The following is a 20,177-nucleotide window of genomic DNA, read 5'->3' as shown; positions in this document are numbered from 1 at the left end:
GTTTAGGTACTGACGGTAGAGGCAGACAGTGATCACACACCATTCTTTCCAAAGCAGACCACAAAGGATACGCAATATCGGGATCCAGTCGCTGTGGTGGCGAGTATATATGCGACAATTCATCCTCGTGCTCACAAAACTAGTCCTGGACGATGCAAGCTGTGCGAAGAGGGGCCCTGTCATCTCAACACAACATCGCAATTAGGAAACAAATACTATACCACGAGATGCACCTGATTAGCCAAAATGGTAAAATAAACCTCGGCAGTCACGCGACCTCGCAGATCACTTGTGAGGCCCATCGAATACTACAATATAGCTGCTCAATTATTAGCAAACCCCAAACACATTTTGCTCTTCGGGATTTAAACTGGAACAGAAATTGGAAACAGTGTGAAAGACTCACCAAAGCAAATTACTCCCTTCCTTTGATGCATATCCCAAGTTTTATGGCTCCGGCACCACGTTTTTTCCTGTTATGGACATTTGCATCACTAATGGGAGGTTTTTGAATTCCAGCTTGCCCTGCAGTTCCCTGTTTTGAGAGCTCCCTTTACACTGTTTTGTCACTGACGGTGTTCACCAGTGCAACATTCAGTTCCGCGGTGCCTTTTGGAGCTAGCTGTCTCCTAATTTTCGTCACAGTCCTCTTTGGTGAATTTCTGTTACGTACACTTGACACACGAGGGGCGTTTGAAAAGTTCATGCAAAGACAACATTTTTGTTCATTCCTCATTACTAGAAGGGCATTCTGTTAGCAAAAAGGTGAATGGCCTTTCAGATCATGAGGCACAAATTTTAACTCTAAAAGATTTTTGTGCCACAGGACGTGTTAAATATAGTCATCAGCTGTTTAGGAAAGCTGATCCAGATGCTGTAGAGACCTTTGTAAACCTTATCAAGGAACAAGAGTGGCAAGATGTTTATAGCGCTGATACAGTAGACGATAAACATAATGCTTTTCTCTAGATTTTTCTTGTGCTCTTTGAAAGTTGCTTTCCGTTAGAACGTTCAAAACAGGGTACTAGCACAAACAGGCAGCCTGGGTGGCTGACTAGAGGGATAAGAATATCTTGTAGAACAAAGTGGCAATTATATCAAAACGTTAGAAACAGTCAAAATCTAAATGCAGCAGCCAATTACAAACTGTATTGTAAGGTGCTTAAAAAAGTTATTAGGAAGGCAAAAAGTATGTGGTATGCAGATAGAATAGCGAAGTCTCAGGATAAAATTAAAACCACATGGTCAGTCATAAAGGAAGTGGCTGGTCTGCAGAGACAGGTCGAGGATATAGAATCGGTGCGTAGTGGGAATGTCTGTGTTACTGATAAGTCACATATGTGAACAGTATTTAATAATCACTTTCTGAATATAGCAGGAGAACTAAATACAGACCTAGTCCCAACAGGGAATCATATAGCGCTCGTAGAAAAAAGTGTTCCGAGACTGTTACCTGAAATGCTCCTCCATGATACTGACAAGAGGGAGATTGAGTTAATAATTAAATCACTAAAGACCAAGAACTCTCATGGATATGACGGGGTATCTAGCAGAATACTGAAGTATTGTTCTATGTATGTTAGCCCAGTACTTAGCCATATCTGTAACTTTTCCTTTAGGAGTGGTCACTTTCCTGACCGATTAAAGTACTCGGTAGTGAAGCCACTTTATAAAAAGGGAGACATTGATAATGTTGACAATTTTAGACCTATTTCTATGCCATCGGTGTTTGCTAAAGTTATCGAGAAGGTTGTATATACAAGGTTACTGGAGCATTTAAATTAACATAATTTCCTGTCAAATGTTCAGTTTGGTTTTAGAAATGGTTTAACAACTGAAAATGCAATATTCTCTTTTCTCTGTGAGGTTTTGGATGGATTAAATAAAAGGTAGCGAACACTAGGTGTTTTCTTTGATTTAACGAAGGCTTTTGACTGTGCTGACCACAAAATATTACTGCTGAAGTTGGGCCATTATGGAGTAAGGGGAGTAGCTTACAATTGGTTCGCCTCTTACTTTAAGAACAGAAAGCAGAAGGTAATTCTCTGCAATATTGAGAGTGGTGGTGATGTTAAGTCCCTATGGGGCACTGTTAAGTGGGGTGTTCCCCAAGGGTCGGTGGTGGGGCCACTGCTGTTTGTTATTTATATAAATGATATGCCTTCTAGTATTACAGGTGATTCTAAAATATTTCTGTTTGCTGATGACACCAGCTTGGTAGTGAAGGATCTTGTGTGTAATATTGAAACAGTATCAAATAATGTAGTTCATGAAATAAGAACATGGCTTGTGGAAAATAATTTGATGCTAAATCACAGTAAGACTCAGTTTTTACAGTTTCTAACTCACAATTCAACAAGAGCAGATATTTTGATCAGACAGAATGGGCATGTTATAAGCGAGACGGAACAGTTCAAGTTCCTAGGCGTACGGATAGATAGTAAGCTGTTGTGGAAAGCCCATGTTCAGGATCTTGTTCAGAAACTAAATGCCGCTTTATTTACCATTAGAACAGTATCTGAAATAAGTGACATTTCAACATGAAAAGAAGTCTGCTTCGCATATTTTCATACGCTTATGTCATATGGTATTATTTTTTGGGGTAATTCTTCTGATTCAAAAAGGGTATTTTTGGCTCAAAAACGGGCTGTTCGAGCTATGTGTGCTGTAAGTTCGAAAACCTCTTGTCGACCCCTATTCAATAGTTTGGGAATTTTGACATTGCCCTCACAGTATATATTTTCTTTAATGTCGTTTGTTGTTAGCAATATTAGCTTATTCCCAAGAGTTAGCATCTTTCACTCAGTTAATACCAGGCAGAAATCAAATCTGCATGTGGAATGCACTTCCTTGACTCTTGTGCAGAAAGGAGTGCAGTATTCTGCTGCATCCATTTTCAATAAGCTACCACAAGAACTCAAAAATCTTAGCAGAAGCCCAAACTCTTTTAAGTCTAAACTGAAGAGTTTCCTCATGGCTCACTCCTTCTCTTCTGTCGAGGAGCTCCTGGAAGAGCTAAAAAATTAAGCAAATTCCAGTGTTACATTGTTGATTTTCTTTATTTAAACTTACGACTTGTCACCTGAATATGTTTTTTTTATATTTCATTTTATCTGTTTCTAATATCGTGTTATAATTTCATGTATTGACTTGTTCCATGACCATGGAGACTTCTCCTTAATTTGGTCCCACGGAACAAAAATGTCCGAGAGGTGGCACCACCGGCGCGTATCGAGGTCATGTTTAGTTAGTAGCATCTTTGGAAAGAACACACACCAAGTTTCAGTCATATTGGTCTCTTTCTTTGTGTTTGGCATTGGTGTGAATCAAGGAAGTCAAGTGATTGTCAAAAAACGGATGAAAAAGAATTTCGTGTGGGATTAAACATTACTTCATGAAAGGCAAAACGCCTCAGGAGACTAAAGAGAAGCTCGATGAACATTACGGTGACTCTCCACCTTCGATTAGAACAATTTACAAGTGGTTTCAAAATTTTCGGAGTGGCCATATGGGCACAAGTGATGCTGAACGTTCTGGATGCCCTGTGGAGGTTACAACTCCAGAAATCAATGATAAAATCCACGATATGGCGATGGATGACAGAAGAGTTAAGGTGCGTGAGATTGGTAGTGCTGTGGGCATCTCGAATGAACGAGTACATATTATTTTGCATAAACATTACGGCATGAGAAAGCTATCTGCAAGATGGGTTCCGCGATTGCTCACGCTTGACCAAAAACCGAATCGTGTAAAGTGTTGCAAGGATGGTTTGCAGCTGTTCAGGAAGGATATGCAGGACTTAAAGCATCTTTTCGTCATTGTGGATGAAACCTGGATACATTACTATACTCCTGAGACCAAACAACAATCTAAACAATGGGTTACCAAGGGAAAATCTGCACTAAAAAAGGTGAAGACCAGTCCTTCTGCCAGAAAGGTTATGGCGACTGTCTGTTTGGATTCACAAGGGATAATCCTCATTGACTCTCTGGAAAAGGGTAAAACTATTACAGGTCCATATTATTCATCGTTACTGGCCCCTTTGAAAATCAAGCTGCAAGAAAAACACCGGCAACTGGACCACAAGTAAGTCATCTTCCATCACGACAATGCACCAGCACACACCTCAGCAGTTGTGGTCGCAAAATTAATGGAAATAGGATTCCAACACGTTTGACATCCCATCTATTCTCCACACTTGGCTCCCTTGAACTTCTATTTGTTCCCCAATTTGAAGAAATGGCTGGTGGGACGAAGATTTTATTCAAACGTGGAGGTGATTGCAGCAACTAATAGCTATTTTGCAGACTTGGACAATTCCTATTATTCGGAAGGGATCAACAAATTAGAACAGCATTTGACGAAGTGTGTAAGTCTAAAAGGAGACTACGTCAAAAAATAAAAAAGGTTTACCCCAAACACGTAAGTAGTTTTTATTTTTGCACGGACTTTTCAAACGCCCCTCGTACACGTTCGCCCTCCTCCTGATTTAGCAGATTGACAATTATCAGCTTTCTTGATATGCAGCATAAATCTTTCATACAGCGCCTCTTGAAATACCGAACACTTTGGCTACTTTGGTTAGGAAAACAACCACCATGCGGACACCAACAATTTTCCCATGTGCAAATTCACTTAGCTGCAATGTAATGCAATCACTACTACAGACATTGTTTTGCCCACGACTGACACTTGCAACATATTGAGAACATTGTTTGCAGTCGAATACAATAGTGCAACTTGCAGGCTTGGCTAGTACATTCTTTTGTATTGTGCTGTTTCCATACCTTCTGTCCAACCCCTGTAACTCTGCTTTAGTGGCACTATCCTCGGTAACATTAATGTAGCTACCACACTACGAAGGTATTGATCGTGTCTTGTCATGGTGTACTTTACACGTAAGCAGCATCTCTCTGGATTTCCTTCCAAATTTTGAGGCAGTTTGATTGCAGAAACTGTTAAAAATGTCTGGCACCAAAGTCCACGCTAAATTTTGAGCTTCTTCAGAACATCGCAAATACAGCTCAATTAGAAAGCTGACATTTTGGTCGAATCTCGTGATGGAAGAGGGCAGTGGGATATGACGTCAAACATCTCACCTGTATTATCGCTTCCCTCTATGCTTCAAAGAAGTGTCCCGAGGGTACTAGTTTCAATAAAAGGACTTTCCGTCAACGACTCATTTGCGTGGCCAATTCCAGTGTGCGTGGCCCTTTACACAGTCAGCCTCCAAGTCTACAATTTGCCACAAATACATCATTTGAATAGTTTCAGCTCAGGATGTGTGAGTTTATGCTTCTTGAGGTAAGCAGCTTTAACGAAGGACTTATGACACACACCACATTTGTGTTCCTTAATATCAGTGTGTCTCAATGAATGTCTCTTCAGACAGGCAGGTGTACGGAAAGCTTTGTGACACAAATCACATTTGTGTGGCCTCACCTCACAATGCACCAATAAATGTTGCTTGAGATGAATGCGCCTACCAAAGGATTTGCTACACACGTCACACTTGTGTAGCTTCACTTCAGCATGGATTAGTGCGTGGCCCCTCATATCGGAGGCCCTAGCAAACAATCTGCCACAAACCTCACATTTGTGTGGCTTAATAGGAGAATGTACTACTGTGTGTCGCTTCAGGCAGGAAATCGTATGAAAGGTTTTATTACATACGTCACACTTGTGCGCTTTCACATCCGAATGGATTAGTGCGTGGCTCTTCACGCCATCAGCTCTAGCAAACGATTTGCCACAAACCTCACATTTGTACGGCTTAATATCAAAGTGTACAGCTGCAGGGTGCCTCAGATTGGAACTCGTACGAAAGGATTTGCTACATACACCACATCTGTATGGCTTAACCCCAGAATGGGCTTGTGTGTGATACTTCAGATATGTGGCAGTAAGAAACGATTTGCCACAAACATCACATTTGTGAGGCTTTACTCACACATCAGAATGAACTGCTCTGTGGATCTTCAACTGGGTAGCTGTACGAAAGTATTTACTACACACAACACATTTGTGTCGCTTTGCGCCGTGCACCTCTTTATGTGTCTTGAGACATTCGGCAGTAGCATAGCATTTAGAACACACGTCACATTGGTACGGTTTCAGCTCACAATGCAAATACTTGTGTCGCCTCAAATATTGAGCTCTAGCAAAGAATTTAGAACATATATCACATTTGTGCGGTGTTACTTCAGAATGATTCACTGCGTGGATCTTTAGATTGGTAGCAGTACTAAATGACTTGCCACAAAGCTCACATTTGTGTGGCTTTACAACACAGTGTACTGCTTCGTGGGTCTTCAGCTGTGTAGCTGAACGAAAGAACTTGCCACAAACATTACACTTGTGTGGCTTCACTCCAGAATGGATTAGGGTATGGCCCTTCAGGTGCTGAGCCCTAGTAAACAATCTGCCACAAACATCACATTTATGTGGCCTCATCCCAGAATGAACAAATTTGTGGCACTTTAGGCGTCCAGCTGTGCAGAAGGATTTGCTACAGATCTCACATTTGTATGGCTTCACTCCAGAATGCTCAGTAATATGATATTTCAGATAATTAGCAGTTGAAAATGATTTGCCACATATGTGACATTTGCGTGACTTGACTCTACAGTGTAATTGTTCGTGGGCCTTGAAATAACTAGGTTTAACAAATGATTTGCCACAGTCATAACATTTGTAAGGTTTCCCTGCAGAATGCCTTAATTCATTCTCCTGTACCCTCAAATGTCTTCTCAGGCTGACACAAGTTCTATACACGTGACCACAACATCTACAAACATGTGAAGGTGGCTCTGCACCATCAATGTGGATGAATACATGCTTTATGAGCTGGTATTTCGATGAAAACTTCTGCCGACACGAACTGCAGGTGAATACACACCGTTCACCTTGTGGTGATCTGTTCTTATCTGTATTTATGGCACTGTCCTTTTTTGAGATAATCTGTTGGGGTCGAATGCCGCAACTGAGAGTGGGTGTCGAGGTCTCCGGGTCCGTCTCCGGCTTACCGTGTATCAGTTTTTGAAGAACATTTCCTCGTGAAGTGCTGGGGAATTTTTCCATAATCTGGCTGGACCTGAAGCATCAAAAGAAACACAATCAAAATTAAACATGTAGCACATACAAAAAATGAGCTATACATTGTTAACATCACTCACAAAATATTTTGAAACAATATGCAAGTTTCCATTAAAAAAAGATTTATTAACTTCACTGAACTGTAAATATACCGCAAAAAGCTATAATAGTCGTGGCAAGAAAACTGGAGATGTTAACTGTAGTAAAATTCAAACACTAGGTTGTACATTGGGTGCCAACATTGTATATTTATATTTGAAACCACAGACAAAAGCCATTACTCAAGGACTAAATAAAAATTACAGCTCACCTCAACCGAAAGGTTGGTTTGAATACTGGAGTGGTTCCTGAGAAAGGATCACATCACATGTGGTAGGCATTCATTTTCTCCCTAGCTCTGAAATGAACTACAGCCAGCTGTAGGAAGACCGAAATTTCAGTGTGAACTCCACATCATGTTGAGGGTTGGAATTTTCCACGTTAGCAAATGACTGCCCAAAATGATGGAATAGTTCAGTGACAGAAAATCTTAGAAATGACTGGGGACTGCACTTCGAATCTTTTCAGTTCGAGCCTGGCACACGCAGAACACCGAGTATAAAACTATATGTAGCAATGGATGATGAGATTCTTCTCCTTTATCTAGTGTCTTTTTCAGACTTACATTTGTAGGAAACATCCCAGAATTAATTAATTCACTCATTCATAATATTCCTATGTACTATGAGAGAAAGGAGTCTCTAATGATATACATTAACAAAGGGAAGGGGCTAATGCAATTGCACACTGTGCTCTGTATTAACAATTTATTGGTGCTTATGTAGGATAATATAATAAAAACGATCAATTCCACTAATTTGAGAAAAAAGGCTGCTGTATTTTAAGTTATAATAAGTGATTGCTCTTTATTTACTGCTGCTTGCTCAATATTTCCAGATTACATTTATACCTTCCACAGCATACCAGTTATCTTTATCCTGTGAGAGTAGAGGTCTGTTTGGAATAGATTCTGTTAATAACACTGTTGAAAGGTGTTTTTATTTCTAGATGTGCAAAAATGAACTGGAGCAATAATAAATGATTTTAAAATGGCAAAGCTTCTAGATAATCTAAATTATTTATTTACATTGCAGAGATGCTGAGTCGTAGATAGGCACAAGAAAAAGACTTTGACAATTAAAGCTTTCGGCCATTGGGTTCGTCAATATACGAGCGCGCCCACACACACACAACTGCTGTCTCAGCCAACTGAAACCACCATAATAATATTGTACATTCCATTGGATTTTCCATTGCTTGAAATGATTTATTTACATTTGTTTTAACCCATAGATGCTACTGAGAGGGTTCACTGGTATGTGGAAAGAGTCAAAAAGATACATTCTGTTGATGTGTAATCCAATGAAATGGTTTAACATTATGAAATTGTATTACATGACAGTGCTTATGTTAGTTATAAAATAAGCCAAAATATTAATTTTAAGTTGATAATGACTGAATTAACAACATATATGAGGTGACGTGGATAATCTTGTTCAGCCATGATACTCCACAGCATTTTTTCTATTCACATATGGAAAGCTTTCTCAAAATCCAAAAAAAGCGAGACATCCAAGAATTACAATTATGAACAACTTAAATTGGAAGGAACCAGTGCTGTTTTTCTGGGGGAACGCTGGGGGATGTGTACCCCTAAACTTTTTCTTCGACAAAATAATTTTTTTACCATACTGAGGACTTTGAAGAGTGCCAAAGATTTATTTCATGGACGTAAATTTTTTATTTTATTTTTTCGTGTTGGTAATTGCAATACGAACGATACCATTGCAGTTTTTGGTGGGAAAAGTGATGTCATTGACTGTTTCAAGCATTTCAAATCTGCGGCAACCGTTCTCGACAACTGAATCGCTGGCAGCCAGTTGGACAAGCATGTACTGCCCTCGCCCACTAATAGTGGGCGACGGCAGTGCTAAACAGGTATGCGTACACTCAAATGCCGAGCTACTGATAGATGTCTCTACAGTCCCGCTACCATGATGATGATGATGATGATGATGATGATGTCATGGCTAAAAGCAGACAGGTGGTATCCCATACTTCAGTTATAACTAATTTTTGCTGCATTATATCCAATGTCGGAGTACCCTCAAACTTTTTTTTATAAAAAGAGCACTGGAAGGAACACACAGAAAATGTTGTGGGAAAGGCTAACCAAAGACTACATTTTATTGGCAGGACACTTAGAAAATGTAACAGTTATACCAAAAAGACTGCCTACACTACAAATGTCATTCTCTTTTAGAATACTGGTACACGGTGTGGAATCATTACCAGATAGGACTGACAGAGTACAAGTGAAATGATACAGGATTTTGGGTGGATGCCATTAAAACAAAGGCATTTCTTGCTGTGGCGGAATCTTATCAGGAAGTTTCAATCACCAACTTTCCCCTCCGAATGCGAAAATATTTTGTTGATGCCAACCTACATAGGGAAATATGATCATCATAATAATATAAGGGAAATCAGAGCTTGCACGTTGTACAGCACTGAAAAAATAAAGAATTATTGTGAAGGTGGTTCAAGGAACCCTCTGCCACTCACTTATGTGTCATTTGCATAGTATCCATGTCGATGTAGATGTAGGTTTCCCTACTGAACTCTCATCTCTTTACTGTAACTTTCTGCAGTGTAAAAACAGTACTTTTAGATCGTGACACTAGACTAAATGTAATTTTACATGCAGATGACCTAACTATGACTACAGAGAATGGAGATGACCTGATCAAAGTCTGTAAGGTGCTGCAGATACCCTCCGATTACAACCTAACATTGTCGGTAGATAAAACGAAAGTGATGGCATTTCAGGGCAGATGACCAGTAACATTTAAAATATTCTCCAATAATAAAATCTTGGAGCAATTGAAACATTCTAAATATCTAGATGCAACATCACTTATATTTATAACCATAACATCAACCAAAAATTAAATAAATTTATTTCCACATGTGGAACCATTGTTATAAGTTTGTAGAGTAAAGCCGGGAAAGATACCCAGCCGCAGTTCTACAAAACAATAGCTGTACAAACCCTTACTTATGTTTAGTTGGTTGGTTTGGAGAGTGAAGGGACCAAACACAGGGTCATCTTGCCATTTTTCCTCACGCAAACAGGTACTGGGTTAAAACCATTCTCAAAAGGAGTCAGGGAAAGTAAAAAGGCATAAAATAACAGGAAACCACAGTGAAAGAGAAAACAAAAGAGGAAAACCAAAAGGGGAAAGCGTGCACTTAAAGGAAAAAAATGGTTCAAATGGTTCAAATGGCTCTGAGCACTATGGGACTTAACATCTGAGGTCATCAGTCCCCGAAAACTCAGAACTATTTAAACCTAACTAACCTAATGACATCACACACGTCCATGCCCGAGGCAGGATTCGAACCTGCGACCGTAGGGGTCTCGCGGTTCCAAACTGACGCGCCTAGAACCGCTTGGCCATGCCGGCCGGCGAAAAAAATGGTGAAAGGTATTATAATAATATAGCAAATGGCCTCAGCTGATTGATCCCAAAAATAAAAAGGGATGAGCCGGCCACTCTGGAATACAGCAAAATCTCCAGCTGAAAAAGACAAGGCTAGAGAAACACAAAAAGGGAAAAGACGAACATAAAGATTCCTGACATGTCTGAATACCTTCTACCAACTAAATTTCACAAGGTCCTATTCCAAATCCCCTGCCACTTTCCCTTATGTCGATCTCGTCCTCACCGAAGGTCAGCTACACACTTCCATCCACGTTTAACATACCAACAAACAACAGTACTTACGAACCTTCCTGGCAGATTAAAGCTCTGTGCCGGACCGAGACTCGAACTCAGGACCTTTGCCTTTCGCTGGCAAGTGCTCTACCAACTGAGCTACCCAAGCACGACTCACGCTCGGTACTCACAGCTTTACTTCTGCCAGTACCTCGTCTCCTACCTTCCAAACTTTACAGAAGCTCTCCTGCGAACCTTGCAGAACTAGCACTCCTCAAAGAAAGGATATTGCGGAGACATGGCTTAGCCACAGCCTGGGGGATGTTTCCAGAATGAGATTTTCACTCTGCAGCGGAGTGTGCGCTGATATGAAACTTCCTGGCAGATTAAAACTGTGTGCCGGACCGAGACTTGAACTCGGGACCTTTGCCTTGCAGACTCTTTACAACAATACACCACCATTCTCACCTCAGCCTTAACTGCACTGCACACGATTACCCCAGCAGCCTAGTTATGAAGCATATTTCCTGGGCCATCACATCCAATCCTGGTACTGCTGATCCCTCCAAAAAACAACTTTGAAACACACCACTGGTCACTCGCAATTATCCTGATCTTGAATGTATTAATCAGCTACTTCGACAAGGCCACGACTTCCTCAAATCGTGCCCTGAAATGAGATCCCATTCCATCGGAAATTTTGCCCACCACACCTAGAATAGCTTTCTGTTGCCCTCCCAATCTCCACAATATTCTTGTCAGACACTATGCTCCTTCTACAACCATCTCCCAATCCTATGGATCCTACACCTGTGAATGTCCCTGCTGTAAGTACTGCCCTATCCGCTCTCCTACCATCACCTATGCCAACCCTGCAATTGGCAATACATATTATGTAAATACTGTTCAGCCTAACTACCACCACATTATCAGAGGGTATACACTGGCAACACACAATACCCTGTTGCAGAGCATGCTCTCCACGACGATCATGACCTCAGTGCCTGTTTCATCACATGCGCCATCTGGATTCTTCCTCCACACACCAGTTTCTCAGAACTCTGCAGGTGAGAACTAGCACTACAACATGTCTTTGGTTCTCACCATCCACCTGGCCTTAATTTACATTAATTTCTTGTATCTCAAAATTTCTTCATAGTAACTACTCTTTGCTTCACTCCATTTCAGTTTTCAACATCTTTCATTGTCTTACCTGTCTATATTTCACCACCCCACCCCCACCTATGTTACGTACAATGCACTTAGCGTTTCACTCTTATTAACTCGTGCTTGATGTTCAAGCAGTAATCTCTGCCTGCATATTACCTCGTCTCCCATCTTTAAGCTCTCAGGTTTTCAAATCTCATCCGATGCAATCCCCAACAATCAGTCTTTCCTTCTCATCCTGTGGAGTAAGTCTCCCCTGGCCCGGGGTTCTGGCTGACTTTCCCGAAATCTACCCCTTTTCCCAGATCTCTCCAGTCCTTTTCCTTCACCCCTCTTCCTTCCCCTTCAACCCTTCTGCTTGTAGGAGCCACTGGCTCTGAAAGCTTGCCAATTACAACCGTCTTCTATGTGTGTGCTCTGCTACCACTTGGTAAGTAAATTTTGTATCTATACAGTTAAATTATTTTGTCTATTTTTGTTTCTAGAGTAACTAGGTATTATAAAATACAGTAAAAGCACATTTTACACATTTCAGTATAAAATGTAGGAAAGTGTAAAATACAGGAGAGCACAGGAAGTACAATAAGTGAGAATGAATAAATTACTCTTACTGTCATTCTCTTTATACCATTCAAAATACGAAATTGAAGTAATTTAAAGTTTGCCTATTTAAAAAAAACTGAAATAATTGTTTTTGTTTCTTTTTAATAGCAATTAGCTCTACTTGTCTCTCCACAGCAGGCCTGTGCAAAGTATAAAACGTATCACCACCACCTGACGTACTACCAATGTACTGCCTCAAAATGTTCCGATCACATCCAATGGTAAATACAACACAGAAGCAATAGTCTTTCATGAAAGCAAATTAAAAAGATATTAACACAATATTGATTAAAACACTAAAGTTGGCCGTCTTTGTGAATAGAGAACAACAGGCATGAGTAAGGGGCAACTTGAAGACGAATGTTTACATATGACATCAGGTCGTACCACTGCGTGTCTAGTACGGATTAGGTAATTCATGTGGAAGTAACGACGATTCATGAAGGCCTATCATAGGGACAGCCATCATAAAAAGTGGAGTTTATTTGTATAAATAGCTGTGAAATTAAATTAAAGCTGCTGTAATACAATTCAGTGAGCAGAAGGAAGGTTGCTACTACAGTCACTATTATCAGATCATGATAAGGCAGTGTCTTGGCATACTCTAATACAGGTGTCCCGTGACCCAACACGCTTACAACGAAACTCTTGCTTACCGCACTAACGTTATGCTAAATGATTAATAACTTTGCATCTACAATGTTTCCTACTTTGTTCCAAGGCTGACTTTGAATAGGAACACGATGAACTTCTAGTATAAATATGTACGAAAAATCAATGTTAAAGGTCATAATAACATCAAAGAAAATTTAAAATGTGGGAAATGTTATAATGAAGAATCGTTAATGATGGGAAAGCATTGTATCGAGAGAGTACAACTTCTGTTGGGACCCACAAAAATGAATGTAAAAAGCGGGAAAATGTAAAATGTGGGAATATAAAAAGTGAGTTCTACTGTAGCTGTCGAAGTTTTGGGATAGGTGGAATCACAATGGAAACGGTGTGTACATATAGGTAATTAAGTAAGGTTTGAATTCCTGGGCACATCTCAGCTGGCTCCAAAGTCATATTGCCATACTGGCACCAATACAGCTGCACACACTTGGATGCCGGGCCACACTTGTGCTCCATGCTTGGCATTTGTTCCATCCCCCTCTGATTAGTGTCCTCCCCCCCTCTTTTCTACAGTACAGACCGTTGCCCTGAGATGATCTGCACACAGCAACTGAAAAGATGGCTGACCACTTCACTGTTCAATAGTGAACACAGACTGCTGCATTTTATGAAGTGTGGAAATCCGTCGTCCTCCTGCAGAGATGGTGGTGTGTTGTGAATTGAGGGAATTCCACAATTTGTCCAGACACAGTAAAGAACTGTTACAGAAAAGTAATGACTACTGGCTCGGACAAAGATACGAGAAAAACTGGCCATTCATCCACGTCTTGATCTGGCGATAAAGTGGCGACTCTGTGGGAAATATTCCCACGCAGGTATTTGAAATCGACAAGCTGGGCAGCACGTCAAGGACGACTCAGGAGGTACGTGGTACATCAGATCTCGATTAAAGAACTGAATTATCAAACGTGGAAGCATTATCACGTCTGACAGGTGACACTAAGTCTGCGATCGCAGATGGAGTACGGTGTGTCGATGCAAAGATTGGCCTTCAATTGCTTATTAACATCCTCTGCAGCAACAAAGCCATACTCAATGAAGGAGGTTTTATCAAATGACGCAACTGTAATTATCGGGCAGAACACTTATCCTGTGAAACACAACAGGAACGCTACCTGCATATGGTCAAAAACTGTGTTTGGCCCACATCATCTGCACAGGATAACATCGAAGACACTACTTTTATGCAAGATGATGCACAACCTCACTTTACAAATGTGTACTAGGCTGATAAGTTTCCAGGAAATTGGCTGGGAAGATGTGGACCTCACAAGTGGCAGACAAGAAGTCAGGAATTACATCATGTGACTCCTTTTTATGTGTCTCGGTAAAATGTGAGGTGTACCTGATGAAACCTCACTCATTGGAAAAATCTGAAACATGGATTCCAGATGTTATCAGCAATATCCCACGTTACTTGCTCCAGAAGACTGTGGATTATATACGTGGGTGTCAGAGATGATTAGTCGATGTCACAGGCACCTACACTGAATTTTAAGGTGCGCATCCACTTTCTTATATAAGAACTAGCTTATGGATTTTTTCTTCTTCTTCTTCTTCTTCAATTCAGCTTTTTATGTTGTTCACAAAGTGCTATACCTCTTAAACTTTTCAAGCTAATTAAGGCCATAAAAACACTGTATTTTCCGAAATTAATTCTGACAAAAAAGACATTCTAGTGGCTGGATTCCAAGGTTTCTGTTAATCATACCTTTTGCATTCTTGTGGTGATATTTCCATAAAAATTGTCATCACCTAACACATATTTCTTTATATTTAACCGATAAGTGAAATACTAATTTTTATAAATTTTGCTTTGAAAACAGTTTCATAACTAAATAATTTCATAAAACTTTTCATCCCCTATTTCTCCCCCTTATGAGTGGAATTTTCTACAATCGCTTTTTAAACAATGCTTACAGTATAAGATCAACTTGTCTCCAAATTTCATGCCCTATCCTTAGTAATTTGGGCTGGGTGGTGGCCTTCTTTCACCCCTTAGGGGCGGAATTTACAAAAAGAGTGAAATGCATTTTTCCTTCTTTCTAACGGAGAAGCCATATACAAATTTTCAAATTATTTAGCTTCAAAAGTGCTTGCATAATGAAATATTTCCATAAAAGCTTTCATCCCCTATTTCACCATGTCAGTGGCTGAATTTCTTATTTTTCTTTTTCTCACCGAGAAGCCAAATTAGAACTTTAATAGCTACAACTTTAAAAACACTTTCCTAGTGAAATTTTTTGTAAAACATTTCGTCCTCTATTTCGCCCCATTAGGGGTTGAATTTGCAAAAAATTTTTTCATTTTTAACTCTGTAGTCAAACACCAATTTTCATAGATTTAGCTTCAAAAATCTTTCAGTAGTTCTTTAATAATGATTTACTTTCAAAATAATTTTCACCCACTATTTCACCACCATAGGGGTAAAATTTCCATTAATGCTTAAAACACGTATTCATTTCTGAAAAGAAATTAAATGCCAACTTTCTTAGGTGTAGCCACAAAATTCACTTAATAGCTACATATTTTCAAAAAGCCTTTCATCACCCTATTTCACCCCCTTGGCAGTGGAATTTTGAAAAATCCTTTATTAAACAATGATTACAGTATAAGATAAACACCCTCTGCAAATTTCAAGATTCTATCCTTAATAGTTTGGTCTGGGCAATAAGTCAGTGAGTGAGTGAGTGAGTGAGTGAGTGAGTGAGTGAGTCAATCAGGACATTGCCTTTTATATATCGAGATGTATGTATGATTTCAATTTCAATAAATTAGCCTTGTAAATGTAGAATTTGTTCATCTCTTTCAACACAGTTACTTTCCAGACACCCTGCTGACTGCCTTGTAGCTGCTCTACTGTGCCACTGCTGACCCCTCGGCAGACATCTTAAGACTGTTTCACCTGACCTATTTTTGTGTTTCTTCTTTTCAAACTGCCACGAGAACACACAGTAGTTCTCAACACCACTTCATGCATAACTATTGTTTCTGTTGTATGTTTACATGGTTTAGTTCGTGATACAGGTGTGCAGCTACTTTCGCATGTGCAGTTTGTTGTTCTTTCATCAATTATCACTGGGATTAACACAGATCTGGGGGTGGGGGTGGGAGGGAAGGAAGATTGAAGAGTTTATAAGGTCCTGTCTACAATAAGTTCATTAGAGATGAAGCAGAAACTTATGAGGGCAAAAAGATGGACAATGAAATTGACCGTGCACTTTTCAGAGAAACCATTTGCCTTAAGGGGGGTAGGACATCAAACGGGCCGACTTGGAGCAGGAGAGGCATCACACGACATTTTAATTTCCAGTGTCTATACTTTTACAAATAAGTTCATAAAACTTTGTCAGCATCACCAGGAAGGATTCAGGATTCACACTCATCGCAGCGGAAGTTCGAAAACATAACAAAATAATTTTCTTTTTTATGTGCGAAATTTCATTATTTTTTCACTTACTAATGGCTGCATTTGTTGCTATAGGTACACTTTTCTTCATAAGTTACAGAGATTCTTCGATGAATTTTGCACAGCATACATACCATACTTACAGGTGTATGAAACTCTAGAATTTATTTAATTTATGAAAAAACGATTGACCTGTTATATTTTAAACTTCATGTTTAGGAAAAACACAAATTTTATAGTTAATTACCTCAATTTTTACCACAGTTTTTAATAGATTTGGAAAATCCTAGAGTTTCATGCACCTTTAAGTATGGTTTGTATGCTGTGCAAAATTCATAGAAGAATCTCTCTTACTTAAGAAGAAAAGTGTACCTATAGCAACAAATGCTGCCATTAGTAAGTGAAAAAAATGATGAAATTACACATGTAAAAAAAATTACTTCGTTATGTTCTCAAACTTCCACTGCTATGTGTGTGAATTCTGAATCCTTCCTGGTCATGCTGACAAAGTTTTATAAATTTATTTGTAAAAGTATAGACAGTGCAAATTAAAATGTCCTGTGGTGGCTCTCCTGCTCCAAGTCGGCCCATCTGACGTACTACCCCCCTTAAGCAATTCAGGGAAATCACAGAACCTGTGTGGATGACTGTACAAGGCTTTGAATCATCTTCCTCCTGAATGCAAATCCAGTGTGCTAACCGTCTAGCTCGGTCACTGGTCTTTGACAAAATCTGCTTCAAAGCTGAGGTGAATGCGTTTATGAAAGTAGGCAGCTGGATTGCCTTATAAATATCCTTATCCCCTCAGAGCATGGGATACATTATGACCTGGATTTTTATATATTTTTTCCTCTACGAAGATTGAACAGTCTGCACTGCATTCAGGATGATGATGTGAGCAATTCACGCATGTGGCTGGAACCATATGGGAAGTATTACATTCATTGGAAGCTAAACCATGTACATCAATGATAAAATCCATAACAATTATAAAAACTATTTACTTCTAAAAAGGAAAGCACTACCTAGTTTCAGGTTGTATGTTCACCTTCAGGTGCACCTGCAAAACTTTTGAATGAATAATAATACTTGTCCACATGGTTACGATAATCAAGACTAAATAGAACCAAAGGAAATTCTTAGAAAAAAAAAAAAAAAAAAAAAAAAAAAAAAACCCTACATGTAAATTAAAATATGAGTCCACAAACAATGCAATGGCAAGGAAAGCGTTTCTGAAGAAGAGAAATTTGTAAACATCAAGTATAGATGTAGGTGTCAGGTAGTCTTTTCTGAAAGTGTAGCCATATATGGAAGTGAAACATGGACGATAAATAGTTTAGACAAGAAGAGAATAAAAGGTTTCGAAATATGGTGCTACAGAAGAATGCAGAATATTAATGGTTCAAATGGCTCTGAGCACTATGGGACGTAACATCTGTGGTCATCAGTCCCCTAGAACTTAGAACTACTTAAACCTAACTAACCTAAGGACACCACACACATCCATGCCTGAGGCAGGATTCGAACCAGCGATCGCAGCGGTCACACGGTTCCAGACTGAAGCGCCTAGAACCGCACAGCCACACTGGTCGGCGCTGAATATTAGATGGGTACATCATGTAACTAATGAAGAGGTACTGAATAGAACTGGGGAGAAGAGGAATTTGTGGCACAGCTCGACTAGCAGAAGGGATCGGTTAGTAGGACATGTTCTGAGTAATCAAAGGATCACATATTTAGTATTGGAGGGAAGCGTGGAGGGTAAAAATCGTAAAGGGAGACCAAGAGATGAACACAGTAAGCAAATTCAGAAGGATGTAGGTTGGAGTAAGTACTCAGAGAGGCTCTGGAACTCGCTCACGAGATGCAAGCCAAAAGACAAAGATCTCAAAGAGCCACCACATAATTCTCTTCATACCCAACTAACAACCATTTATTCTTCCATCACTATAGAACTCTTAGAATGTAACTGTCATTAAAAAAAAAAAAAAAAAAAAAGTCAAATGAACTTTCAACAAGTAACTAGATGTATCACTTTCTCTTAATCCATTAAAATAGAATACTTCACCTACTCTATATTGCTGAAAGTAGAGCCAATAAATTTATTTCTTTGTCTCATTAGTTTTTCTCAAACCACTATTAGTCAGTGTAATCTGAATTAAATATGTACCTTTCAAAGATATGGTGGCGGTGTATGTTCTGTGAAAGGAACAGCTTCATCTGCAGCAAAATAAGGAAATTAGCTGTCTTCTTCCAACAAAGTTCCAGAAGCAAGAGTGCATCTCAAAACGGCGCTTTACCAAAACAACTTCCTTTCAATACTCTCCCATCACTGTTGTGGCCATACACCCACATCATAATTGAAAAAAATAATCCATTTGCATCTGAAACAGCTAACAAGACTATGAATTGTAATTATGAAATGCAGATCCAGTTTTAGCAGGCACTTGAATTCTGATGTGCTTTCCATCAAAGGTACCAACAAAGTTTGGTAGAATCCATAGTTCCCAATAATAGTCAGCTGCTTTCTTCCAGGTTTATTGAGCAGGTGTTGGTAACTATTCGGACTGCAGATTTCCCCATTTGTGTATGACATTTAAGCCACAACTCCTCGAATGGTAGTGTGTCCTTAAAAAAATATAAATGGACCTTGCCGTTGGTGGGGAGGCTTGCGTGCCTCAGCAATACAGATAGCCGTACTGTAGGTGCAACCACAATGGAGGGGTATCTGTTGAAAAGCCAGACAAATTTGTTGTTCCTGAAGAGGGGCACCAGCCTTTTCAGTAGTTGCAGGGGCAACAGTCTGGATGACTGACTGATCTGGCCTTTTAACACTAACCAAAACGGCCTTGCTGTGCTGGTACTGCAAACGGCTGAAAGCAAGGGGAAACTACGGCCGTAATTTTTCCCGAGGGCATGCAGCTTTACTGTATGATTAAATGATGATGGCGTCCTCTTGGGTAAAATATTCCGAAGGTACATTAGTCCCCGATTTGGATCTCCGGGCTGGGACTACTCAAGAGGACATTGTTATCAGGAGAAAGAAAACTGGCATTCTACGGATTGGAGCATGGAATGTCAGGTCCCTTAACCGGGCAGGTAGGTTAGAAAATTTAAAAAGGGAAATGGACAGGTTAAAGTTAGATATAGTGGGAATTAGTGAAGTTCGGTGGCTGGAGGAACAAGACTTCTGGTCAGGTAAAAACAGGATTATAAATACAAAATCAAATATGGGTAAATGCATGTGTAGGTTTAATAATGGATAGGAAAATAGGAATGCGGGTAAGCTACTACAAACAGCATAGCGAATGCATTACTGTGGCCAAGATATATACCATGCCCACATCTACCACAGTAGTACAAGTTTATATGCCAATTAGCTCCGCAGATGATGAAGAGGTTGATGAAATGTATGAGGAGATAAAAGAAATTATTCAGATAGTAAAGGGAGATGAAAATTTAATAGTCAT

The 20,177-nt window shown here is 39.6% G+C and overlaps 1 protein-coding gene across 1 annotated transcript in view; it reads right to left on the bottom strand.

Moving 5' to 3' along the window:
• Positions 1–20,177, bottom strand: part of LOC126426520 (uncharacterized) — a 204,948-nt gene that overhangs the window by 30,892 nt on the left and 153,879 nt on the right. The window contains exon 10 of the mRNA XM_050088425.1: positions 7,026–7,093. Within this exon, the coding sequence (XP_049944382.1) occupies positions 7,026–7,093 (68 nt within the window). The remainder of the gene's footprint in view (positions 1–7,025; positions 7,094–20,177) is intronic.

This window comes from Schistocerca serialis, chromosome 11, assembly GCF_023864345.2.
Source record: "Schistocerca serialis cubense isolate TAMUIC-IGC-003099 chromosome 11, iqSchSeri2.2, whole genome shotgun sequence".
Lineage (NCBI taxonomy): Eukaryota > Metazoa > Arthropoda > Insecta > Orthoptera > Acrididae > Schistocerca > Schistocerca serialis.
Note: the sequence above shows the minus strand (reverse complement) of the source record. Positions and strands in the feature narration are given on the sequence as shown.